Below are 27,202 nucleotides of genomic sequence, written 5' to 3'. Positions count from 1 at the left end.
CAGGCTCGCATGGTTTAGTTTTCTCTGAGGATTTCCTACTGGACGTCCAGAAGCGGGTTTTTTTAGAAAGACGTGAATGCATTGAGTTGATTTGGTTTTTATTAAGTCATAAGAGAGAGGGAGAGCCGGGGGGGGGGAAGACGGGGGACGGGGAGGAACAAAAAATGAGGAAAGAATTAAGCAGGTAATAAAGAGAATAGGGAAGGAAAATCCGCTGAAAGCTTTCTTGGACCAGAAACTTGAGCAAGCCCAGCTCTGCTGCTCTGCTCCGAGGGAGTCTTGAAAATGTTTTGAAATCTAATAAATGAATCCATCTTTGGCTATTTAACGAGGACCTCACTAGAAACCCCGGTGTGTCGTTGGGAAAAAAGGCAGCCCTCCCTTGCTGCATCGTAATGTACTTAGTACTAATGTGCGATATAGTTTTGTCAGACAACGATATTTACAATGCTGGTTATTATTGTAAAATCTCCCTGCCTACTGTAACAATCCCCTTGCAAGTGTCTAAACGGCTTCACTCCCCAATCCCCTCCCTTCCAGGTTATTCCCTTGCAATCAGGGTTATTATTCCCTGTTAAATTCAGGTTTTGCAAATTTGCTTTTCCTACTATGTAACTAAATCTAAAAACGTGAGTCTGTGTCCCCCCTAGTCCGAAGTGGGGGGTGGAGCAGGGAAAGGAGGGAAGAGAACACATCTGCAAAAGCCCCGAGTGTATATTTATAGACAAACGTCAATCCTCGTTTCCCCTCCCCCCTCCCTCACCACGCTTTGCACGGACCTTGGGCCCACTGACTTCCTTAGGAGCAGGAGCCGGGCCTTCTGTCTTTAGCGATATTTGGGCTCATCTCCCTCGCGGCGGTGCGCAGAAATGATCGTCCGGCTGCGGGCGGCGAGGAAAGGGTTAAGGGCCTTTTTGACTGAAGAGCTGTGGGTGCAGTTGGCGTAATATCTTTATTACTGAAAACTTCAAGGTAAGAGCGCGATAGAAACCAGATGTGAGGGATGGAAGAAAGGCCGGATAAAAAAAATAAATAAATAAGTGTCAGGGACAGCAGGAGTTAACTGGGGAAGCAGGAGTGGAGTCCGGTTCAGCTGATGGGATCGGGGCTGATACCGATTTGCGGTTAAACCCCTTTGGGGTTGCAATTGACCTTTCAGTCCCGAAAAGGCTTCTTCCAGTCCTAGTCCCTCTACAAGTACCAGTCTCGCCGCCTCAGAGGCAGGTTGTCTAGTAAAACACCGCTCTGCTACCAGGGGGATTTTAATAAAAACGTCACGAGCAACAAAGAATTGTTTACATCTGATCGAAAAATGTGAAAATCTTCCCCGGCTTGTAATAATAATCATCATCAATTAATTCATTAATAATACCGCCAGAAGCAAGAACGAACTTGCCCTGGGTAGAGCTGTCTTCAGCTCGTCACAAGGGGCAGAAAAACACCTCACAAAGCAACGCTGAAAGGGTCTAACAAAGTCATTGCCAGTCCTGGAGATGGCAGAGGGAGCGGGGCTGCTGCCAAAGGGTTAATTGGGGGGAAGGGTGAGGGTCTTAAAGGGATATGGCTCGGGGGAGGGGGGGAAATCCATATTGCTTTTAAAAAAGGACCTAATGGGGAGGGAGGGGGTTACAAAGTCTAAGGTCCCTGCAGCTGCGTTGCAAAGTCAATAGTGAAGAGGGCCAGAACGAATCGAGTGTGTCATACCCATTAAATTGTTCCCTGCTCTTCCGCCCTGCACAGATCCCCATATTCATCCCCTAATTGCATTAATGTCATGTGTTTGATTTTCTATTTTTTAATCATAAAAAAGTTTTTTTATGCAAAAGATCTGACCTCCCCCCCCCTCGCGCGCTCCCCTCCTTCCTTGGCCCCCTCCCCTCCACTGTCATCATCTACATATTAATTGTGGGAGAGGTCTCGGGTTTTGTATGTGTGTGGGGGGAAAACTGTTGAGAAGAGTCTCTTTGGACTGTAGATAGCTTGGAGGGTGAGACAGAGAGTGAGTGTGAGAGAGAGAGGGAGGAAAGGGGGGGCAGATCCCTTTCGCGCTGCAAGATCTTGAGGAGGCTTTGGAGATCTGGTCAGCTTTCAAGAACATCTGAATCCTCTTAGAGTTCCCTGGCCCAGCTGTGAGTGTGCATATGAGACAGAGAGCGAGAGAGGGAGAGGGAGAGAGGCAGGCTCCTGGTGCCCCTCCAAGCGCATTAAAGACACTCGGGCCTTTTAATTTTAGGAATGAATGCTGATACTTGTGTTTCTTATTGTGATCCGGCTGCCATGGATTCCTACTACAACGCAGCCTCCCAGAGCACAGAGGGCTCCTCGCCTTTTAGGGCATTTCAAGCAAGTGACAAGTTCAGCCCTACTTTCCTGGCCAGCAAAGGACAAGGCTTTGGTGACAGCAGCAGTAAGTGCCGGAGCCGCTATAGCCAGCAGGAATGCCAGTCCCTGGATGGCAGCGGGCAGGCTCCCAGCTCTGCTGGGGCACAAGGCTCCTTTAACAAATACCAGCAGCCGCAGCATCTGTACATGCAGCGAGGCCCCTGCAAAACTCCCCCGGAGAGCAACCTCAAGCTGCAGGAGACCAGCAGCCACAACGGAGCCCTGCAGGTCTCCTGCTACGGTGAGTCCTGTGCGCACGGCTCCGGTAGGGGTGTGTTTGCTGCTGAACGTGGCTGGGGCGGGGGAAAGGGAGGTGGGAAGAGGGGCGCGCAGATAAACTGAAGTGCCAGGAAAAGGGAAGAACGTAAAACAGAGAAAGCAGGGCGCCTTTGGTGGACAGGGGCCACATGCTTGGGACCCGCTTCTCCCTCAGTGTGTGCTCTGTCCCTAGTCTGGCGAAAGCCCTGCTGGAGACAAGGGGGATCCGTGCCAGAGTAAGGACTGCGGGATCGGGCCTGTTTCTGTCGGAGAGAGGTCAATAGGTTCGGTGTCGTACCGGTGTCTTTCCAGCATGCCCTTTGAGCAGTAACCCAACGCGAGCCGTTCCCCTGATACCGTGCACCCTTTTGCCGGATTCGGGATCCCGTCTTCCAGTGCCGAAGAGACCAAATAACGGGAGAGGATGGAAGAAAACAACCGCATCCCCTCCCCTACAAATGCACATGCTCCCAGGAAAAGAGTGGGGTGGGATGCATAAAAGCTCCCCCCTACCCGTTTTCCTGAGGTTGCTCTGAAATTGCCCGGTAATGTCGGGGGGTGGGGGGATATGCGCGTTTTGAAACAAAGCAACCACATGCCCTTGGGAGAAAAAATGGGTTTTATTCTGGTTTTTTATTTCGCATAGAATGACTTAAGTCATGTACAGACTCGCATCCCTCGATTGTAATTTTATTGTTGTTGCTCTTATTATATTATTATTATTATTATTATTTATTTTATTATAAAATCAATGCCTCTTTGTGTTTCCAAACACAGCCGTGTTCCAAACAACTGTATTTTCTATGACAGCAGCTTATTTCCTTTCGGCCTGCTGCAATGTAGTGTTATAATTTCTCTAGATCTGATGCACACCTAGAGATTGCTATTCTGCCATTACAAATGAAAGAAAATCCGTAACTGTGTTCTTAAAAAAGACAAGTTTTAGTTAATCCCTACTCAAAATATTCCCTAAAGTGGCCTTCTGTTTAAATGTGAATGCTGAGAGAAATCTGCTCTCCCCATCACTGGGTTATCTTTACTATTCGCCTCCACCCCCGTTGATTTCTGCCCTGCGTTTGAATCATCAAAGGTAACACACTTGCATCCTCTTCATTTCATTAGTGGCAATTAAGATATCTCCCCTCATTGGCGCTAACCTGAATAGAAATAAACCGGATTTATTCTCATTATCTTTCAGGGGATGTACTTAAAATGACAAACATTTGTTTAGGCGTTTCCGTTCTACGTGGAGGTTAAAAACAATCCTCTTCTTCTGGTTAAGGGAAAGTGAAAATAAAAATCTATCTTTCTCGCTATCTGTCTTCCCTGTTTCTACACAAATGCTGGTTAATTAACTCCACCAGTCTGCATTCACTGCAGTCTGAATTCACTGCTATTTCAAAACCAAGTCTCAGTGAAAGTTCATTTTTTCCACTGTTCCATCAATCAAAAGTTACCCAAAGCAGCCCTAGACCGGGAACAAACTAGAGGAATAAAGAGAAAGCAAAACACGAGCGATGCCAGTCAAAGTGAGCAATGGAGAAGTATTACAAAAGGGAGATCAGAAGTGCAAGGGAAAGCTAAGTCTTCTGCAGCTCCTGCTTTTCCACAGTGCAACAGCGGTGTGCTGGGGTTACTTCTCATCCGTCCTTCTTTAGTTCCATTTTCTTTGAACCCTGGTTTGGATTATGTCTGAGCTTCTCCAATTGCTTTTATTTTATTATTTACTTTCTCTCCATGCACCTCCCTTCCCCCTTTCCAGACTTGAAACAAGTCAAAGGCACCTACCTTCCCCCCCTTCCCCCCACTACCCCTCCTAAACATCTCCTGAAGGCTTGGAGTGTTTGCTGACTATAGGAAAAGCTGGAAGGGACGGGGCCTGGGGTTACATTAACAAGCCATCCATCACTCGTGCTGCAAGGAGCCGGCCTGGGCAGCCCCTCTCAAAGGGGTGCAGCGGAGAAAGATGCTTTGAAATATGTGTACGGCCAATCTTCAGCCGTATTGTACCCCGCCCTGTTAGCTTCATTTATTTCCCCGAATGACAGCTGACTCCAGAGACATAGATCGAACCAGAGACTCCTAACGTCCCATGGGGAAAGGTCTCCCTTGTCCCAGTAACTTGAAAGCTCCTTGCCTTTTGCAAAGGAGTTCCCCACCTTTGGTGAAGTGCAGGGCAAATCTGTACGCTGTGCACCCCCAAATGGCGCAGGCACCGCGCGCAGTGTAGGGAGAAAGGCAGCTAGGCAAGGGAGCTCTGATCCACAGGCTGCTAACCCCATCTATAATGAAAAAGCCAGACAGCACAACATGTAATCGCTGTAAAAAAAAAAAAAAAAGACAGCAGCCCTTTAGAATGCTCCGAAGAAGCCCCTCTCCTCGCCTGCCAAGGGTCTGGCCTTGAGAGCTCCAGTCCCTAACTTTCCCATTCTGGATGGGAGGAATCTGGGACCTTCCTTCCCAGAAACGACCCCGCGCAGAAGAAACCAAAGCGATTTAGATTCATTTCCCCGATAACTGAAATTAAGCTACCAGCGCCCCAGACTTCACACCCAAACATTTTTCTTCAGGGGCTTTTGATGACACGGCGCCGTGAGAGGGGAGAATTCCCCCAAAAATGCTGCAGGGAAATGGGCAGTGGAGTTGCCTGGATTTTGTACTCCATGGCTTGTAACACGAGTTCTTTCCCCCATCGCATAAGGCCAGGTCTGGAAACTCATCGTGGCTGAACTTTCTGAAGGAAACAGTGCAGGGCAAATCCTTTGTGTCCATGTGGAATAGAGACAATGGGGACTATGTCTATTCTTCTTTACACTGCTCAGTGGAGCTACTCCAGACATGCAGCGGTGTAACCGAGATCAGCGTCTGGCCCTGGGTCACTTCATGGGCGGGAAGAAAGATTTAGTGCATGGGGGGGGGGGGGTTGCACGAGTCTGAAAAAGAAATACAGCTACAGCTTCCCCCATTCGGTGTGATTTCAAAGGCTGTTTCCAAATTCCCCACACCCCAGCGCTTTAAATTCCATTGCGGGGTTCTGTAACTCCGCGCACCAAGAGGGGAACCCCAAGAGGGAAGGCGCCGTGTCAGAGACCGACACCGTGACTTACAGCGCGGATGAAGCATAATGCGTATGATGCCAAGCACTCCGAGTTACCTGATACAGAGTTGTAACCGCCACATGCTCACCTGGAACGGTACATGTCATTACCCTCAACCTTTCAGCCACTCATTTCCCAATACACCTCCCTGCGAATTTCAGGACGATAAATCAGAAGGCGCTGGGGGAGGGTGGGAAGTGTCTCTCGTTATACTCCCCAAACATATGCCATCGGTATGTTTTAAATAACGACTTTCATTATATTGGACTCCACTAAATAAGTCTCTGGGCCTTTAACATAGATTGTAAACTCTTTGGGTCTATCTGCATGGTTTCTGGGGCTATGGACGTGGACGGCGCTGCATAAATCATTACTGAGTAATTAGCAGTGAATAAATAGTATTTGAGGCCATTCCTCAGAGGTGCCTGATTTCTCTGAAAACTCTCTGCTAACTGGATTTCTTTTTTTTAGGTTGAAAAATCCAGGGCAACATCTTAGCATCCGATGACCCATTACAAGGCTGTATAGAACCAAATGAATGTGTCACCCACATTAGTGCCACCAGGATTCTGCATGCCTATCGATTGCACATTTAGGCGTTCGTTTATTTATTTGCTATTAAGCAACATTCCCAGTTGACTAGTGGTACCATGGAACCCCTAACGGGTTTAAAATATGGTGTGGTGTGGTGTGGCTCAGAATACACGGCAATGCAATAAAAGCCACCTGGGTCTGTGAGGAGAATTAACACTACGAATAATAATGGCTAATGATTAAAATAGTTTCTGGTTAATAGTAAATATCCACTGTAAGATTTGGACGGATTGCTGCATAGAGGGAAGGGTGGCACGCCAGACTCATAGAATTTCTTCTTTTCTAAAATTAAATGAAAAGTTTTGAGCCGTGTGAGTTTATGGGGTTCTGTATCTGGAATTTAAAGGGAGGGTTAACCCTTCCTTTGCGGGTTGCACCATGCCAGAGATAGCATTCCTGCTGCACAAGCAGCGAAGAGGAGGGGGTGGGAGAGAAGCGAGAATCTGCTGGGCCTCCTGCTCAGGAGACCGGGCCAGGGCGAGCTTCCCAGAGAGCCCGCGCTGTGTTGTTCGGAATCATTCCCCCACCGCTGTATTGAGTCGGCACTCGCATGCATGCCGCTGTACCCCGGAATGATTTGTATACATTGGAAATTAGCATAATTGCAATAATGAATAATCGCTCTCTTGTATTTCTGGTTAACCGAGGCTTGCAGTTTTGCCAAACCCCAGTCAGCGTTGTCTTTTTACTAATCTCGGCTTTCGGAGTCCAGTCACTCTAGGCTGAGTTTAGCTCCAGAATCCATTGCCCTGTTAATAGGGGCATAAATCTGCGGCGGGGAGAAATGTACCAATGAGCAGAGCAGGCGGCTGCCTGATATGAGGGGACCACATCTGTACTCAGTATTCAAGAGGTGGGTTTACCATGGGTTTATATAAGGGCAATAAAATATTCTCCGTCTCATTAAAAGAGGGATAGAGAATAGGACGGAGAATATCTTATTGCCCCTAATATAAATCCATGGTACGCCCACATCTTGAATACTGACTACAGATGTGGTCCCCTCATCTCAGAAAAGATATACTGGCATTAGAAAAGGTTCAGAAAAGGGCAACTAAAATGATTCCGGGTTTGGAACAGGTCCAATATGCGGAGAGATTAAAGAAGCTAGGACTTTTCAGCTTGGAAAAGGGGAGACTAAGGAGGGATGTGACTGAGGTATATAAAATCATGAGTGGTGTGGATAAAGTGAATAAGGAAAAGTTATTTACTTGTTCCTATAATATAAGAACTAGGGGCCACCAAATGAAATTAATGAGTAGCAGATTTAAAACAAATAAAAGGAAGTTCTTCTTCACTCAGTGCACAGTCAACCTGTGGAACTCCTTGCCTGAGGAGGTTATGAAGGCTCCGACTATAACAGGGTTTAAAAGAGAACTGGATAAATTAATGCAGGTTAAATCCATTACTGGCTATTAGCCAGGATGGATAAGGAATGGTGTTCCTAGCCTCTGTTTGTCAGAGGGTGGAGATGGATGGCAGGAGAGAGCTCACTTGATCATTACCTGTTAGGTTCACTCCCTCTGGGGCACCTGGCATTCGCCACTGTGGGAAGACAGGATATTGGGCTAGATGGACCTTTGGTCTGACCCAGTATGGCCATTCTTATGTTCTTATGTCCTTTGGGGCAGCTGTTTCTATCTCTGTGTCAGCTCCTTCGTAGCTAGGCTAATCCCAAACCGTGACACTATCTATGCTGCCTGCGCCTGATTCTATCCTCCAGGGCATCCGTTTTGGACTGGCGTTGTCCACTGGCCTCACCGGAGTTACTCCTCATTTACCCTGGTCTGAGGGGAGATTCGGACCCTGGTGCCATGGAGGGGTCACAGTTCAGGTGAGGATGAAACACACTTGTGGAAAGAGACTTATGCCAAAGCGGGGGAAAGGGCTGATTCTAGCGGGTTCCAGAATCTGGGCGCCTTTGCCATGGAAGGATCCCTGTTCCCACAGCTGGGCCAGAGCGCACCTTGCTCCCAACGGTGTCTGCTGGAGCTCGGGCTGCGTGGGGTGCTGCCGCACCCCCTGGCTTGAAGTGGGTTCCAGGGTTCTACCCAGGGTTCCCAGTTTGGTTCAATGGCTCTCAGCAGCCCCAAGATACACATCGTCCCAGCCGCCGGTGATGTGGGCCGTATCCGATCCCAGGCCGGGCTGAGGGCTTCAATTTAGAGATGGGGCTGCGAGAAGCCTTCATTTGGGTTGTCAAATCGCTGTAATAAGGCATTCCGGCGCACTACGTCGCCCGCTTCCTGCTGGCCCCACGCAGCTTTTCTTCGCTGGGCTGAGCGTGACCAACAAGTGTGGAGAGTTGAAGGTTTGGCGCTAATGGCCTCTGCAAACCAGGAAAAATGCAGTTTTATTTGCTTGTTATTTGTCTCTCCGTTTACTGCCCTGCTGAGTGATCCGGACTGTGTCTCGCTGGTAAGCTGGAGGGAGATCAGTTTAGGAGTGCCGAGAAAGTCTTTCTGGCAGTGCCTGCGCGGGTTTGTTGCACTGGCTTTATTCCCAATTCCCAGCTGAGCCTTTTCCTTGGCCCCTTTATCTCGCGGTACTGCCCTTTCTAACCTCTCCACTTTGCCCCTGCTAATGCCTCTCAGCCGATCCTTTTGGGCCTCCGTGTAGCTTAGTGTATCCCGAATCTGAACAATAAGGTCCCATCTTCCCCCAAAGCCCCCAAATCCCCAGTGAAGCTATGGAGTGTTGGATGAGGCAAAGAATGCACATAGGAGGGGGCCTGGGGTGGCCAGATTTCTCGATTTTATAGAGACATTCCCGATATTTCGGGCTTTTTTTTATATGGGCTCCTATTACCCCCCACCCCCTATCCCGATGTTTCACACTTGCTATCTGGTCACCCAAAGGGGGCCAATCGGGAGCCAGGGCCGGCTCAGGCACCAGTGTTCCAAGCAGGTGCTTGGGGCTGTCGGCACTGTGAACGGGGCAGCAGTGTTTCCGCGGCAGCCACAAATCGGCTGCAGCTTCTCGCTTCAGCCAAATCGGAGGCAGCTTCTCCCTTTTGCCATCTGCGGCGGCAGTTTTTTCCTTCTGCTTGGGGCCAAAAACTGTAGAGCCGGCCCTGCCCAGAGCTCAGTAGCCTTCCTTCCCCCAGGCCTTGTCTTCACTAGAAAACTAGAACGAGATAAAATCCTGATTCTATCCCCGCCGGATGGCAGGACTTGCGCTAGTAAGGGAGGGCCACTGGAGGGAATCCTGCCCACAGGATCGGCCCATAACTCCTCCTCTTTCTGAGTAGCTGTTTTCCTTTGTTAATTTCAACCGGTTTAGCCCTGGTGATTTCCGCTGGGTTTGGCCAGCTTCTTATGACTTCTAAAAATGCTGTCCCCCGCCACCCTCCTCCACCTGCATCAAAAACACACCAAGCCCCTTAACTCGGCCCTCTGCATTTTTCTGATGATCAGCATCTAAAGAATGGGAATAAAGCGACTGCGGGACTCTGTGCTGGTATCCCACTTTAAACACTGTTAGGTCCTTGGCTGGAATGTAATGTCCAAACCTAGAGCTACGAAACAAAGAGCAAAGATCCCCTGATGGAGAGGGGTTTTAGAGGTATATATTTTTTAATAAACACGTTGTTTTGAAGCTTTACAAAGCGTGTGGCTGCCCTACGCTACTATCCAGGCCATCTACCGGATAGTAGCTGTGAATATAGCTTAAGGAGAGTTATAGTCAAGGTTAATAACGAAGCGACAACAGAAATGCTTCCGGTTCATTTAGGGCGGATTTCGACTGTGGGGTCACTGAGGCGAACGCAAGGTTTTAGTTTGCTTAGTGATATTCACGGGGTTTCCCATTTGGCATTGCGGGCACAACGCCTCCACTAGTCCGAGCTGCGGTTTTTGCAAAAGCAAAGGAAATGGGCGAATCACTTCAACGTTGAATTTCCAAATTGTATTTGTTTTCGCTGAAATCAAAGGAGAGTGACTCAGACAGGGCACGCACCAAGGCAGGTCGTGGCAACCAGATTTCGGAGCCGAGAGTCAAAGAACTCCGGTCTGATGTTTGCACAATAGGCCTTTATACACTACTAAGGGAATTGCCGTGCTGTACGCACGCTGAAGGCGTCTCTGTCCCCTGAATGCAGCTGCAGTGCTTCCCTTTTCTTACTGCAGTCAGACTACCAGTTATGGATTACTCCCTACACTGGACCCCGGGGGAAAGCACAGCTTCTATCTTGGGTTCGAGGTGCGGGGGGCGGGACATCAAGTGGTTTATGTATTAAAGTCATCTGAATGGCCGTTTCTTTTACGTAGAGGTGATGTAAATCACCGTTCTTGGAAATACATATTGCTGTCTTGAAATACGGGGTTTTTTGGGGGGGGGGGGTATGGGGGAAACCCTTTCGGGGAATGAAAGAGAAATATGCATTGGGATGTTTGCTCAGCGGGTTAGGTGAATGCACACTGTTTTTCCTGGCATAGGAAAATCTTTAGGCATAAGGTTATGCAACTAATGACGATCTATTTTATTTCCGTGCAAATATCAAGCGCAATCTCTAACGCTTTATCCATCAGAGCAGAAAGACTTTGCCATAGGAATGAAGGGATCGCTCCACACGGTTTTTTCTGATATATTTCTAATGCACTTTCTTCATTTTTATTTTTACGTTTGCAAAATAGCGTCTAAGAATTGTCAAGCATTTTAAAATGTAGAAATAGGAGAAATAACCTGGCTCCAGAATGAGCCTTTCGCTGACGTTGAAGGCTTATAAGATATTTGGGGCCTGCTCCAAAGCCCACTGAAGTCAATGGAAAGGCTCCCATTGACTTTAATGGACTTTGGATCAGGCGCATAATTTGCAAAAATCCCTGTCTTGAAGGTATTCGTTGAGAAGCACTAATCGGCTGTGATCTGGGCAGCCAATCTCCTCTTCTCTGCGCGCTCCAAGCAGGGCTACAGGCTCATGGAGGTGACACGTCCTAGTGGGATTCTCCTGCCGTTTGCTCTCTACGTGTGAAGCGGTTTTACTGAGGGAACTATCAGCGCTTCCACATCTGCCTGCGTCAAAATGTGTGTGTTGGGGGGGGGGGGGAGAAGAAGACCGGTTAGGGGCTTGTGGTTCACACGTAAAGGGTAAGGGGTCGCCACAGTTTCGATGTGGACATTTTAATGAAGGGGTGGAAATATAAGGACCCCTATAGAGAAATATACCCAAGGAGAGCCCTGCGCATTGCGTGTGGCTAGAGGCGCCGCCACTGTGCTAGCTAAGGAGAGAAGGCTCCTTTTGGTGCATCTCGCCATTTACACTATGTCTAATGATTTCCCGCCAATAAGGCTGCCTTTCTTTTCGGGATCTCTCTGCCCGGCAGATCCCCCGGCGCCAGGAAGTCGGGGAAGGGGCATCCTGAGAAGTTTCCCCTTCCCTCTGCAATGCCCCTTCTCCTCCTTTGCGTTCAGAGGGGCTGGGAGGCTGCTGACAGCACCTTTGCAGTGTGGCCACTGGGAGATATTTTTGTTTATTTGTTGCTTGCTATCCCCATCCAGGTGCAGGAGCCGTCCCCGACGCGGAATTTCCCGAAGTCTCCATTCGCAATGTGTTTAAAATGCCCCCGCCGCCCCTCCCCCGTGTGTGTGTGAGTGTGAGTGTGAATGTGAGTTTGTGCGCGCGCGCTTCTGGTGCCTTAGCGCGGCTCCAGGGCGGGTCCCAATTCAGTGAAAGTAAAAGATCCTTCGGATTCAGCAAGGTACAAGGGAGACGCGGGTTGCTCGGAGCGAGCTGGAGGCGAGGAACCGAGGCAACAAGCTGGGCCTGCGGGGTCAGAGATAACGGTGCATGACTAAGTACTGGGTGTTCTTGCCTCTCCCCTGGGGGACCTCTGGTCACCCTTCGCTGGGGAATGTATCATTTATACTTCCCTACCCCTGAACATAAACAACTTCCCCGCCTCCTCTTTCACTTCTCTCGGTGATACTTACTGAAGCATTAGACAGCCATGGAAATAGGAGTCGAATTAGACTCTGTGCTACCTGGGAAGGGGGGGGGGGGTGGCTGTGAGGTGACTCGTTGCATATGGTGGACAGGGATCAGAGCTGAGAAAGAGTTTTCAGAGGGGCCAGTGGGGAGAAAGCAGTGCAGTCCCCTCCGTAGTTAATATCCCCCGGCCTCAGTGTGATTCAGACCATCAGCAGGTGGAGTTGAACAACCACCTCTCTCTCCCGTTGGGGAAACGGGCAATTGTACATGTAAACAAACTATCCATTAACAACACAACGCTTTTTTAAAAATGTGGGGCTCCATCCTCCAAGGGACCCGCCTGTTGCGTCGGTCAAAGGCAGCGGAGATGCAGAGAGAAGTTTATTTCAGACCCAATTTTTCTTCCTTTAATCTGCCCCCACACGAGCAATACTAGATTGAAAGTCGTAGAGGGGGAACACACAACGGGAGGGACCCACTGGGGCTGTGTCACCAGGGCAGCGTCTGGCACTGTCTGAAGAGGGGATTACACACACATATCCTGCCCCCATCTCGTTCCCCTCTCCATCTCCCCTCATCTAAAGCCCCTTCCTGCCCCGCAGTACTGCACTGAAGCCAGATGTGACGGGTAGGGATCAGAGGGGAACCCAGGTTCCAGATGTGACTGATAGGGATCAGAGCCGAAGTGGATCTCAGGAGAGAGTCAGACTTTCTCTAGGCCGGGGCTGAATGGGGCCGGTTTTACAGGTCCTGAACTTTCACTCCCCTCCGAAGCTTTGAACTGCGCTCCGCTCCGGACAAGAGTCCTCGCATACAGATCAAAGGGACTCCGGGTATCTACAGCCTGGTGAAGAGCAAGCGGGGGGAGTTGGGGTAGAGGAGTAAATACGTTTTGGAGATACATCACTGGAGTGAAATTAAAGACTACACCAGAGAGCGAGCTGAAGAAGGAAGGAAAGGCGAGAAGAAAAGCCAGGGGGGCTGCGGGAAAAGCAAGCCTAGCACGGGGAGAACGGACGGAAAGAAACCTGGCATGAAAAACAAGCAAAGCCTGAGGAGTGGGGGAAAGGAGACGCTCCCCCGAAAAGCCAGGCAGGGAGCAGGAGCGACGGGCCAGAAGAAGAGGAAGGAAGAAGAGAAAGCGGCGAACAGTGACATGAGACAACCCCAGAGGAAGGGAAGCAGGCTGGGGGAAAGGAGGCAGGAACCAAGGGAGCGCAGCAGGCAGACGTGCAGCCGGCCCGTGGGCTCGCCTCTGGCGCAGCTGGCTCCTGTGAGAAGCGGCCTCTTCCCAGGGTTTATAACGCCGGGTTTCTGTGCCAGGTTCGCGGCTTCGGGCTCCCCGGGGTGCAGCTGACGTTGCTTTGGCAATGGCTTTCTCTTTTTTACAATAGGGCCACCAGATCTGCCATTCAACGGCTCCAGCAGCACCCCCACCCCCAGGGAGGGGAGGGGAGGGGAGGGAGCGGGCGCCAAGAAGTTTGGCTAAACTCTAGGTGTAAGCGGACACTGGAGGTAGCGGCGTCTCCCCCATCTGCGCACACAGACCTGTAGGATTTCCTCAGTGAGCTAATCGAGCAGCGGAGGAGTCGAAGGTATGGCTCGTGCGTGTTCCTGGGTCTTCGCAAGATGATTTATTTGAGTCTGGTTCTAAACCGTTTTGCTTCTCTTGGCTTGGCCGGTAGATCTGGCTTGAGAGTTTTATAGGATTCCTGAACCAAGCTGTTTATAACACTGATGTGTCAACTTCCCTTTTATTTGTATCTTTCTTTTCTAGGCAGGAAGGTTTCCTTTCGCACTAGGGCTGTTTATTTTCAAGTTGTCCTGTGCTGATTGGATTGAACTCTGCTTTATCCACCGCTTTCTGCAAAGGTTTTACCAGCAGCAGCAGGAAGAAAAAAGAGTCTTAAACGTTTATTAGTCTGAATTGTTTTGAAAGCAACACGCTGCAAAACAGATGAAGACGCTGATGGGGAGAGAGAGACTTGGGGATGCTTAACAAATGTGTCTTTTACTAAGGGTTTGATGTAGGAGTCCCATTAACAATATATATTGATGCCAGATAGCACAAATGAGCTCTATGTGTGTGTTATCTGGGGCTGCAGGCTGTTTATCTTGTGCTCCTTTTTGAGTGTACGTTCACTGTGGTTGCATGACTAACTGGCGGGAGTGATTCACTGGCTGCTTTATGGCTGACTGCTCTAAACAAGTTGTGAATCAAAAGAGATTTTTTGGCTTAGGTTTCTAACCTCCCAAGTTAATGCACTCGGAGTTTAAGGGGGAGCTAATGTGGAGACTTCAGTCCCTCAGATCTAAAAGATTTATTCCCTTTCCAAGTTCTGCATGCAAAGCCTTGATGAGTTTCCCTTGTAAGAGGGAGGAGGTGTCTTGGTGGCTCTCCGCCAATGTCTAGTGCTTAAGGAGATCTCCAGCCACATCCTTAGCCACTTAGTTGTCCAAGTGTCTGGCTCTGTTGTCAATTACACATTGAAATCTTTAAAGCCATTGATTATCTTATCAATAACATTGCACTTCTATAGTGGCTTTCATCCATTGAGCTCTAAGCACGTTGCCAACGTGGGAAAGTATCATTATCCCCATTTTACAGTTCGAGAAATTGAGGCACAGAGAAGGAAAGTGACTTGCCCAGGGCTCAACTGTGAGTCAGTGGCAGAATCAGGGATAGAAACTAGATCTCTTGATTGGCAGACACTTTAATACTTTAATTCAAAGTATTAAATTGTAGCTGATCAGATGTTTTCATGTGCCCTGACCTGTCTATATCTTAAACTGGTTAACTTTGCAAAAGACATTAATGGCCTTAATTTTCAAAAGTGAGTAGTAAATATGGATGACTCAGTTCTGGGGTATCTAACTTGAGGCACCTGAAAGGGCTCAGACTTTCAGAAAATGCTGAACACAAGCCCTCTGAAAATCAGGTCTCTAAGATGTCCCAGGGTGGGCATTCAAAAAATGAATGCACCCAAAATCACAAGTCATTTTTGAAAATGTACAGCCAATATCTTTGTAGAAAAGTATTTTCAAAAAGGAAAGAACATTAGTTCAAAATTAGGAACAACCTGAGGGGTTCCCCAGCAAGACTAGGACCTTTGTGATTCAAGAATATTTACATAAAGATGAACAGAAATATTTCATATAAATAAGGAGAATGTTATGGTAATTTATACCAGTCACTGGTTTTTCAGCTGCTCCAGACTTTTAAATGGCAGTATACATATTGAAGGATGAAAACTATATATCTTTAAACAAATGATGTTTAGCTATACTTGAATATTATATTTTCTTCAAAAATATTCTTTATTGCACTTCACAGTTTTTGCTTCTGCTCTAGTGAATGGAGATCCATATTTCAACTGTTAATTAAGAAGAGATGCTATGATAGGAATGGTTCTAATGCCCTTGATCTTTCTGGGATCTTCTTTCCATCAGAGAGAGATTTGGGGAAGGAGAGGAGAAATATGAGGGTGGAAAGGGAGTGGAGGGAGAGAGATGCAAAGAAAGAGAGAAACAGAGAGAGCTGGGAACAGAGTGGTGAGAAGGGGCAGGCAAAACTTTCTGTGATGTGGGCAGAGGGGTTTCACTGGGATCTTTGAATGCAGAGGGCTGGGTATTGATTTAGTGCAGCTGTGGAGCTATGTGGGCAGATGCAGTCAGAAACCCCGCAAAAGCAAACAGAAAAGGCAATGAGGAAGACAAGAAGAGCCAGAGAAGCATCTGTAGTGTGAGCCTGAGAGAAAAGCTGAGAGAGTTTTTTGGGTAGAGTGCTGGCTAGAAAAAGAGGCTTGGAATATTGACCAAGGAAACTGTCTTCTGTTTGGCTCCCATTTAGTTCAGGGAAATAGAATTTTGTATGTACCTTGTAAATAAACAGGATTGTGTCAAAAAAAATACCAAGCTCTATCATCAATTGCTCCTCCCCACAACCCACAAGACCCCAAATATTGACTAACTGCTCATGTCAAAAGGGTTAAGCTGGTGTTAAGGCTGGGATCCGGTTTCCAAGGAGAAAAATTGTGAGCCAGTGATTCCTAATGACCTCAGGTGGCACACATAATCAGTGTGCTCACAGAAATCATAGATGGACAAAAGGAAGTAAAACAAAACCAGAAGGAATTAAATCAAGATCTAAATCAAAAGCTGGAAGCTTTGCAAAAGGAAATAAAGTCATATCTGGAGGTTTCCCAGGAAGGGAATGAAAATTGACCTGCAGGCAGAGATGAAATCATTCTTGGGGCAGCAACTACACAGTGTCTAGGGACAATGAGAGGCCCAGGTGCAACATTCCCAGTTTGAAATGGCAAGATGGATCAATGAGGTGACCAGTTACCTGACTGCCATGTCCCAGAAGGTTTTCCATGAAATAGGGGAGACGAGGAATGCTTTGGCCAAATTGGAACTTGCAAACATTGACGAGCCGCAGCAAGAACATAGGGAACTGAAAAATCACCTTCAGAAGGAAATCAAAGAGTCAGAGACCACAGTGGAAGGCAGCCACCTGGATGAGGAATTGGGCCAGCCAGAGGATTTGGATAAGGTAGGACATTTACAACACTGCTCTCTCCCACTTGTAACCCACAGAGGCCCAGAGGGGATAGGTCAAATTGTCCCAGCTCAAATAGTGCAAACCCCACTGTCTTTGAAGAGAAAACTCCCTGGGAGGTTTATTTGGCTCAGTTTAATGCCATAACTCAAATAAATGGCTGGGAAGATGAACAGAAAGTAAGGTTTCTAGCGGCCAGCTAGGGTGATCCAGCTCTAACGGTGCTGAAGAACTTAGCCCCAGAAAAGACACTGACCAGACCTGGTACAAGCCTTTGATATTTGATTTGGAGACAGTCATCAGTCTGAGCTGGCCAGGGCACAGCTAAGAGCTAGAAGGAGAGGGAAGAAGACACCACATCTGAAATAGCAGCGGGCCTAAGGAGACCTGTGTTCCTGGCATATCAACTTACCAGTGAGGACCGATTTTCCAGGATAAATTTGCAATGGACCAGTTTATAGATGCTCAGTGGGACCTGGATATGCAGATCAACCAAAGGAGGCCAACGACACTTGGAAAGACTGTGGAATTTATCACAGGACTTGAATCTTTTCTTGCAGCTGAGGAAGAAACAGCTGCTAGTGAGGAAGCTAGAAGCTGACTGCCATGAGCCCTGTAAGTACAGCTCTGTATCTAATATGTATGATTGAAAAGGGTATTCTAATCTGATTTATTACATTTTTGAATTATTAGAAAAATGATTCATTTGGTTTGTAAAACAAGGGAAATTGACAATGAAAAAATGAAGGAAAGCAGTTCAGTTAAATGCTGGTAGTGTGAAAAAAACTGGCCACAAAAAGGATTGTTATAAATATAAAGCAGGGCAGGACAGAGCATCACAAATGCCTAGTGAAAGGCCCTCTCCCAGCTCAGGAAATGTGGAGGCACCCAAACTGAGTGGAAAAAGCTTGGAGATACAAGGATTAGCCCCATAGTTTTGGTTGAGATCTGGGCTGTTCAACAACAGCAACAGTGGGAGTTTGCCTCTTGAATGTGTGATGGGATCTGTGAATTAAATAGTAATAGTGGACACTGGCTCAAACATAATAGTTATTAGACCAGTCATGAAGGACAGGGAATAGGGGATCCAAAACTGATCCATGTAATTGGTCTCAAATGGAGACAGTGACTGAAGCAAAGACATTGGTCCAAAACTGGGCAAAATTGTGTTTTGAACCTCTGGAATTCAGACAAGAAGTCTGGATAGCCAAGACAGTGGATGAGCTAATTTTGGTTTGGGTTTCATTATGGCTGATAACTGTGTAATAAATGCCAGAAAAGATGTCCTACTAATTCAGTCTGTGGAAATTCCCTTTAAAGATGTGGCCCAGGTGAAGCACATGGTTTATAGGCAATTGTCTTTCAGTAGATGTCCTGCCTCCAGGAGCAGAAATGATAACATCAGCTACATAAACCTGCTTTGAGATCCAGGGTCTCAGGAGGGGAATCGAGGTTATATCTGCTAAAGTTCTTGTGGATCTGAATCAGAAACAGATTCCTGATCATTTGCTAAATGTTTCTAACAAGCAGCAAATAGTTTAAAAAACAAAAAAAGGAACCACAATTGCAAAATGTAAACCAGTGGATCTAATACATGCTGGAATAAAAGAAAACTACAAGAGGCAGGGGGGAAGATGAGCTCCCAGAGTTTCTACTAGACTTATTCCAGTGCAGTGGAATATTTAAATGAGGAGCAGTTGAACAGTCTAAAAGATTTCTGGTTAGGAATCAGGAGTTGTTCTTCCTAACTCACAAAGATGTAGGTTGCACTGCACTGGTCCAGCACCAGATTGATGTTGGGGAAAACTAACCCATTAAATAGCCACCTCAGCGTTTACCAATAGCAAAGAGGGAAGTGGCTTTACAGGCCATTGTGGAAACAAATCAGTAAAGCATAATTGAGCCTTCAACCAGCCCTTGGCCTCACCCATAGTTCTGGTTAAGAAGAAAAGATGGCAACATCAGATTCGATGTGTACTATAGAAAACGAAATGAAGTCACGTATCCATTGCCATGAATAGATGATATGCTGGATGCTGTATCAGGTTCAATCTGGCTTTCCATATTGGATCTTAAAAGTGGATATTGGCAAGTGGAAGAAGATCCAAAGGACAGAGAAAAGACTCCTTTCATGGCAGGGCAAGGCCTGTGGCAATTGAAAGGGATGGCTTTTGGCCTGTGTATCAGACACATTTGAGAGGCTAATGGACAGGGTATGGAACAGCACACCACTCTTAGCTTATTTGCTATACTGATATGATATCCTGGTGCATGCTAATACCTGATGAACATGAACTGATACATTTACAAATGGTTTGCCATAAGCTTAAGGCTCCCCAGATGAAAGTGAAATGTGAGCTGTGTCAAAAAGAGGTAACTTGCTTTCTTGGGTACACAGTCAATGAGACTCCACTGACAAAAAGAAAATCAAGGCTGTACAGAATTGGCCTGTCCCCCAGACACTCACAGATATGCACATTGTGTAGGTTTCTATTCCTGTTACAGAAGGTTTATTTGTGGCTTTGCAAATATTGCAAAACCACTGCCTAAGTCGAATCAGAAAGGCAAATTTCAGTAGTCAGCAGAGTGCGATTTAGCATTTTTAGAGTTGAAAAGGCTTTTGTGACTGCTCCTGTCTTAGCCTACCCATGTTTCAAAACCCCTTTCATATTGGACACAGGTGTTAGTGCTTACGGTTGGGGGGCAGTATTGACCCAAGAGCACACGGGACTTGAGAGGGTGGCGGTTTATTGCAGCAATAGTCTAAATTCTCCAGAGAGAACCAGAAAAGAACTCCTGGCAGTGATTAAATGTATAGAATATTTTCACCTCTGTTTGTATGGCAGAAAGTCTGTGGTCAGGACAGACCATGCATCCCTGCAACGGCTCTTTAGTTTCAGGAATCCTGAGGGGCTACTTGCCAAGTGGTTGGAAAAACTGCAGTGCTGTGATTTCCATAGTCACAGACAGGACTGGGCACCAGCATTGAAATGCTGATGACTTGTCCAGATGCCCTTACTAGGAGGCTCATTACAAACACTGCCCAAAGTAGAAGAGCAAGGCGTTGGCTGCCCAAAGAAATGAGTGTGCTCAGGAACTGATGGCTGTCGCCTCTCTTCCCATAATTTGCAGAAGTGCAAATATTCATGGTTCATCCACTGGAACACTGGATGTGAGTTTGCAGGAATGAACTCCAGAGCAGCTAAAAGCTTCCCAAAGAGAAGATCCTAAATCAGGATAGTGTGTGATTGGAAAATCATTTGGCAAATGCAGCCACCTTGGAATATAGTATCCCCTCAGAATGCCACAATACAAGCTTTCTGCTCAGGGTGGGAAAGCTTGGAATTTAAAGATGAAATATTGTACAGGAGATGGGAAAACCCTGGAGATGATAAATATAGTTGAGAGGTCTCTCCTGGTTATACCATATTGAAAAAGGAGGTTTTGAGGTTATGTCATGATTTGAAAACTGCTGGGCATTTTGGAGTTGCAAAACCCTTTGCCAAGCTAAGGAAGAATTTCTACTGGATGAAATGCGGACAGGATGTAGAAAACTGGCACAAGAAATGTGATGCATGCCCTGCAAAGAATGGTCCTGCTAAGACAGGGAGAGCCTCCAGGCAGCGGTATCTCATGGGGACACCAAGGGAGTGCATTACTGTTGATGCACTTGGACCTCTGCCTGAGAAAGTCTGGCAATCCATATTAGTTTGTAGCCATGGACTATTTTACAAAATGGCCTGAAGCTTATCTAATAAGGAATCAAGAGGCTGTGACAATAGGTGGGGACCTAGTGAATGAATTTTTCACCAGATTTGGGGTACCAGGTGAGTTACACACAGATCCAGGGAGAAACTTTGAATTCAAAGTGTTTCAGCAGGTATATGAGATTCTAGGCATCCGCAAAACTTGCAACACCCCAGCACACCTGCAATCTGATTGGATGGAGCAAAAGGTTCAATAGGACTCTGGGACTACCTTTATAGAACACACCAAAGGGAATGGAACCAGCATATCCCATGCCTTTTGATGGCTTATAGAACAACAGTATAAAGTGTACCCTAGCGCTCTTCATGTTTGGGCATGAGCTCAGGACCCCAGAAAACTTTTTGTATGGAGTTCCTGAGGTGGAACAAAGATTTGAACCATGTGGACTATGTAGAAACCCTACAATCCAAAACTGAAAAAGCCCACACCTTAGCTGCAGAAAATTTGATAGCCTCTGAAAAAAATGAAAAAAACCGCAACCCTCTATGATGGAAGGTCATATAAGGAAAGAAGGGATTTGGTTTGGTTTCACCATCCGACGTGAAGGAAGGGTAACAGCCCTAAACTGGATAAACCTTGAGAAAGACCCTCTACAGTACTGACCTAAATAAATGATGTTATGTATAGGATAAAGTTGGGTCCCAGGACTAAACCCAACATTATTCATAAGGACCATCTGAGGAGGTACCAGGGGGACCCAATTTCAGCGAGGCTACCCCTCCAAAACTGAGAATGTAGCTGTGGAAGCTGAGGCTGGGAGAGTCGTGACAATAATGAGTTCCCCATTAGAACAGAATGGGCAGTTTCTGTCTGTCTGCCAGCATTACAATAGACAATTTTTGAAGAGCTCTACTTGGGTGGTAGAAAGGAAATTGGGCAGGGAGAGAAGAACGTCAAGGAGACTTGGACTAGAGTAAAATCAGTTTGGATTGGTGATGTGAATGTGTTCTGACAGAAAAACATTATGTAATTTATATGAACTATGAAACATGGCCCTTCACTGTCAAGATATAAAAGAAGTTGGACACCATTCAGATGAAGCATCTCCGAATAACTGAAAACATCAAATTGTATAAACTGAAGTTGAACGAAGAGATCCATTTGCTGTTCTCTCAGTCACCAAATCTCTTTTAAAGTGCTTTGATCATTTGGGCTAAATCCCTACCAATTTCCCTGTGAGACTCATCTTTGATTTCAGCCTAATGAAAGCAGGATGGAAACGGCCAACCAGAAGACCTAAAACATGGTGGCTGGATGGCGTCAACAGATATGTGCCCCTCACAGGCATCCTACCTCATAATGCAGCAGATTTGGCTCTGGACAGAATATAATGGAAGCACATAATGTGTTCGTTGGCCTCTGCATTGTCCAAGAAACAGTATGAGAACTAACCAATTAAATGAGTAGCTAAGCTTGTGTCATTCATAACTAGTAAATAATGTTTTTTCTTTCCATTAGGGAGGGGTCAAAAAGGGCATCACCATTTTGGACTCGCTGGGCACAATGGATCAGTTAAGATAGGGGCATGATTATGCTGGGAATTAGATGAAATCTCATTGGAGCTGGTGGGTGTGACAGCTGCCTATTGTTCAGGATCAATGTAAGAAGAGTTAAATTCATTCTGGAGTAAAATAGCTGAGACAATATACAGACCATATGCAAGGTGGGTCAGGAGCTGGGCTGTGTGAGTGGAGGGGTTTTGCTGGGGACTGAATGCAAATGCAGAGGGTTGGGTATTGTTTTGGTGGAGCCGTGTGTCTATGAATGGATGCAGTCAGAAACATCTCAGAAGCAGATAGAGAAGGCAACAAGGAAGCCCAGGACAGCCAGAGAAGCATCTGTAGTGTGACCCTAAGAGAGAGCTTTTTGGGTAGAGTGCTGGCTGGAAACAGAGGTTTGGAATATGGAGCAAAAAAATGGCCTCCAGTTGTTTAATTCCTACTGTGCTCAGGAAAACAGAACATTGTGCTCGCTCTTTGTAAACAAAGAGGGTTGTATCAAATAATTCTTGGCTCCATCATCAACTTCTCCTGCAAGACCCCAAATACTGTCTAACCATTCAGGTGAACAAGGGTAACAGCTGCATCCTTCCTCTGTCTTGTCAGTCAGTATAATTTTCTCTTGTATCAAAACAAATCCCAGTAAACAGGTCATTCAATCTCAAGCCCCATAAATCAATCTCTTTGCGTAGGAGAGCCATAGGAAGGGGCATTTTGGGCCCCCAGGCTCGTGTATGTTACTATGGTCCTATAAAAAGTGTGTGTGTGTGTGTGTGAAAAGTACTGGCCTATTTAACAGCCCTACAAAGTGAAGTCTTTTACCCACAGAACAGGTCAAGCAAAGGCTATAAAATAGCCCCTGCCTAAGTGCTTCAGATCTGAAGTAAGTGTTAGAGGGGAGTTTAATCTCTGCATCCCATTCAGTCTTAGGGTCTGTGCAGGGAAGGAGACAATTAGTGCCAGTTGTGCTGGTGTGTTTGTGATGTAAATAGTTGTCCACTAGAAACTAACCTAAGATCCACCAAATGCACTTCACGTTGGCTGCTGAACAGTCATCAGTTGACAGCAACTTTGGCCACCTGACCCTCTCTGGATTCATACAAGCAGACTGAAGGTGAAAGTCATCATGGCCCAGATCTTCAAAGGTCCATTGTTTTCACTGGAAGTTAGGAGCCTAAATACCTATGAGGCTCTGGGCCCATTCCCATCCCCTTGAGGCTTGCCATCTGCCTACATTATTTTCTAATACTTTGAACATTTCTCTTGTCCTTCATTGGAGGCTGTCAAAGTGAACAGTTACTATTTAATCCTATTATCTGTCTCACGTCTTATTGTAGCATCTGAGCCCCACAACTTCCCTGCCCCTAATGAGGAAGACAAGTATTATCATCCCCATTTTACAGAGGGGAAACTGAGGTAGAGTCACTTAGCAAAGAATCCGGACCTTCGAACTCCCATTCTCCTGTTGGAAACATTAGACCATCCTCCTAGAATGTCACAGAGACCTAGGGTTCCACATACAGGATTTTCCCATTGCTGTCACTTAACTGTTTAGCTCAGACCATGTGCTTTGCAAAGACACAAAGATGATGCTTCCTCCATTCCAGCTTTACCCTGTGCTTCCACAGTGTCCCTCAGGACTGAAGCTGTAGTTCTGAAATCCCAGCTTTCTGAAATATACAGGCTCAGTGGGAGATGGTCTAACTGTTTCCACGGAAGGAGTTGTGGGGTCAGGAAAATCATTATTCACTTCTGACTAGATCTATTCTCCTGAGATGCCTGTGGTGGCACAAACAAAATGGGCTGCCTGAAAACAACTCAGTGAGGAAAATCTCTCTTATGCTTTTCTGCCTTTGTAGGGACCCTGCACAAGTCTGACCCAAATAGAAAGTGAGCTAGAAAACTAAGGCAACAGTGAAGCATGAATCCTATTTTTAAAAAAACAGAAACAACCCCGCCTCCCCCCGCCCCCAACACAACAACTTTTCTTTCAATCATTCCACTGATCCTGGAGTCTGGAACAGTTTGGGGGTCAGTCTCTGGCAATACTAAGCAAATTTCTTCCCTCCCTCCTATTCCCTGTGAATTCCATGATTTTCCAGGCACTGGAACCTGAATTGTTTCTCCCTTCTTCTTCCTTAATTTCATTCTTTCCAGACCCCTGCAGATAGGCCCATCACTAAAGAACTGAGTGGAAGGAAATGGGTGGGGGCAGAGAGAGCTTGGTTACTGTCAGATATGAAATTCTGAAACAAGAAGTACCTTTTGGACATGTGTCTTTAACAAATGTTGGTGCAATTTAATTTTTTATGGCCATTGATTTTTACCCTTGCCATGCATACACCATTCACATATACCTGCTCTGACTCACATGTTCCATTAAATTCTCCCAGCTATTTTTCCCCCACTTGCACTCTGACTAGAAGAGGCATAATTTAAGGACTATAATCCTGGTCATGAAATCTCCTCCATATGGACAGATCCTTTTGCCCGTGCAGAGCTCTATTGAATTCAATAGACCTCTGTGCATGCACAAAGTTCCTCCCACATGGATCAGATTGTAAGACCCAGGGACTAAATTCACTATCCAGGACTAGAGATGAGTGAATTATCCTTTTTTCTGTTTGTGAATTGTCCAGGAGACATTTATAATTTTTGCAGATTTGTTGATCCAAGATTATTCCCTGAGCAGTTTTTGTGAGTAATCCTTGGGCCAGGGCCGGCCCAAAGGGGGATGCAGAGCCCGGAGCAGAAGTGAGGAATCCGTCACTTCTGGGACCGACCCATCACTTCCGGGACCGACCATGCCGGCCAATCAGTCTGGCCCACAGGGCCCGGAGCAGTCACCCCGGTTTGCCGTACCCTAGGGATGGCTCTGCCTTGGGCTGTAGAGTGAATGTGAGGCATTCGATTGAAATCTGATCTGTGTAGGTTAGCTGCAATTAGATGCATTAGGCTGTTTCTTGTTCCCTGACTGAAGAAGCATGACTGGGCAATGAGACTGGCACTGAGATGAGAAGCCTGAGGTATGGAGACTGGGACTGGCTAAGTGAGGTAAATGAGAGTGAGATGAGAGTGAGGAAGAGAAAGGACCAGGACAGGGACAGTTCGGAGGAAATGGGGCAGAAGGGCTCATGCTTGGGGGAAACAGGCAGAAGAATCTGTTCCCACTACAGCACGCTTCTCTCCAGAGCCTGAAATGGCACCCAAGATTCCTGAGTCTCACCATTCCTCTGCTGTCAGCAAATATCTGTGAAGCCCACTGGCAACGTCTGCCAGCCCTCTCTAGTGCTGGTCCACATAGAGGATGACAACCTACTACTGCTATCAATTACTCTCTTAGCTCAAGTGGCAGAAGTCTGTGTGGTTGATCTAACAGTTCCAACCCAGCTGATGACCTTTTTGGGCATGAATATGATGCCACATGATGGAATATCTGGGGCGGGGGGTTCCATTTGCTTTTTTAAAAATTACGTTTTTACGTGTAATTTCCTATGTTAAAAGAATTTCATTAAGGTTGCAAAGCTGAGAACTCAAAAGTTAGGAAATGCCAATATTAAGACTGTCTGTGGAACCTTCATTCAGCCCCCATAATGCACGTGCATTACGATTAAGCTTTTCATTACATGATCACATACTATTTTTTCCACTGTATGTTTATGGTATAAAAATCTTGAACCAGATCCAGTTCCCATTAAAGTCAATGGCCATACTCCCATTGAAGTCACTAGTGCAGAATCAAGCCTTTAGGAAGACAGAGTAGTAAGGGATGGGATACTGAAAAACTGACAGAAACAGATGGTTGTGACAACAAAGCCAAAACAGTGATGTACGAAAAAACAAAGAGAGAAATTCCGTTGGACTCACATAATCTTAGTTTTATTGTTTGTTTGTGACAATTAAAATGATTGCAGGCACTATTGACATTTTAAGCGAAACAAAATTCACCATTTCATGCGCTGCCATGAAAAGAACTAGTGAATGATTTCAAAGGAGCAATTTATCCACTGAATAATTCATCACCTCTTTTAAAGTTCCACAAACAGAGTACAATTGTCTCAATGTTTTGGTTGCTCAAAATTATCCAATGGTGTTTTTGAATGAATTTCATTTTCTCTTTGCCTCGTTATATACAAATAAAACAGATCAACCTTGAGCCAGGTTGGTTAGTTGTGATGGGAGCTGGCTAAGCTATAGATTTTGAATATTCCTTATGAATTTAGCTCCCTTTCTGGCTAAGAAGTCATTTGCAAATTGATCTCAGTTTCTGTGAATGTCTGTTGTTTGTAAGCATTTGCCATATCATTTCTGTGGATCATGTTCAGCCTTTGGATTGTTTGTGAACAATGTGTTTTGACTCTTGGGCAATTGTGGTGTGTCATTGGTTGCCCAAATCATGTGGTAGTGTTTCCACTCCCTGATTGGATAGTAAAAGTCTGTTAAAGGGGAGAATAATTAGCTTTGCATGTATGTGTTCAAATGAATAAAACAGCTGTGTTAAATCTGGTGAAACCTTCAGGATTTTCAAACATCTTCATAAGTTCACAGTGGTTGTGTCAGTGGATGGAGGCCTCCTGTCATCTAAGTTCAAGACCTGGCTTGGTCCCAAATTCTCTGGGCTAGTGGGATGAGTTCTGACCTTTGGGGGTGAACACCTCCTCTTTGCCCATTGAGGAGCCACTGTGGTGACAGAGAGCTGCATCTAACCTTCTTCAGTCAAAAGGACAATCCAACTTTGAAGGCTTACATAGAGTCATAGAGATTAAGGCCAGAAGGGGCCACTCAATCACCTCCCCCACCGAAAAAATAGGAGGTGTGAGATTGTAGCAGCCGCTTAGAGCTGTGATTGATTGAACACTGTTAGGTGCTTTACCAGTCAGATCAGAAGCAAGAGCAGCACTAATGAGTCCCCCATATTGGCAGCTGCTGTTCATACTGAATGCCAGTGTAATAAGTCATGGAGGAAAGACAGAGGGGGAAGGGGTCTGTGGAGGGAGCCAACAGAGGCCAAGAGTTTATTAAACTTCAATTTAACTGCAGTTGAAATATGCTCCTCTAACTCAGGGCAGCAGAGGTTAATGGAGTCCTGTTTGTAGATGTTTTATGGCGCTCT

The 27,202-nt window shown here is 46.4% G+C and overlaps 1 protein-coding gene across 1 annotated transcript in view; it reads left to right on the top strand.

Annotated features, from left to right (window-relative positions):
- Nucleotides 1-2,054: 2,054 nt before the first annotated feature.
- The window catches only part of ALX4 (ALX homeobox 4), a 63,956-nt gene continuing 38,808 nt past the window's right edge, over nt 2,055-27,202 (top strand). The window contains exon 1 of the mRNA XM_073350667.2: nt 2,055-2,623. Coding sequence (XP_073206768.1) covers nt 2,236-2,623 — 388 coding nt within the window. The 5' untranslated portion in view covers nt 2,055-2,235. The remainder of the gene's footprint in view (nt 2,624-27,202) is intronic.

Source organism: Lepidochelys kempii, chromosome 6, assembly GCF_965140285.1.
Source record: "Lepidochelys kempii isolate rLepKem1 chromosome 6, rLepKem1.hap1, whole genome shotgun sequence".
Classification (NCBI taxonomy): domain Eukaryota; kingdom Metazoa; phylum Chordata; order Testudines; family Cheloniidae; genus Lepidochelys; species Lepidochelys kempii.
The sequence above is the reverse complement of the archived record's forward strand: the minus strand, read 5'-3'. Positions and strand labels throughout refer to the sequence as shown.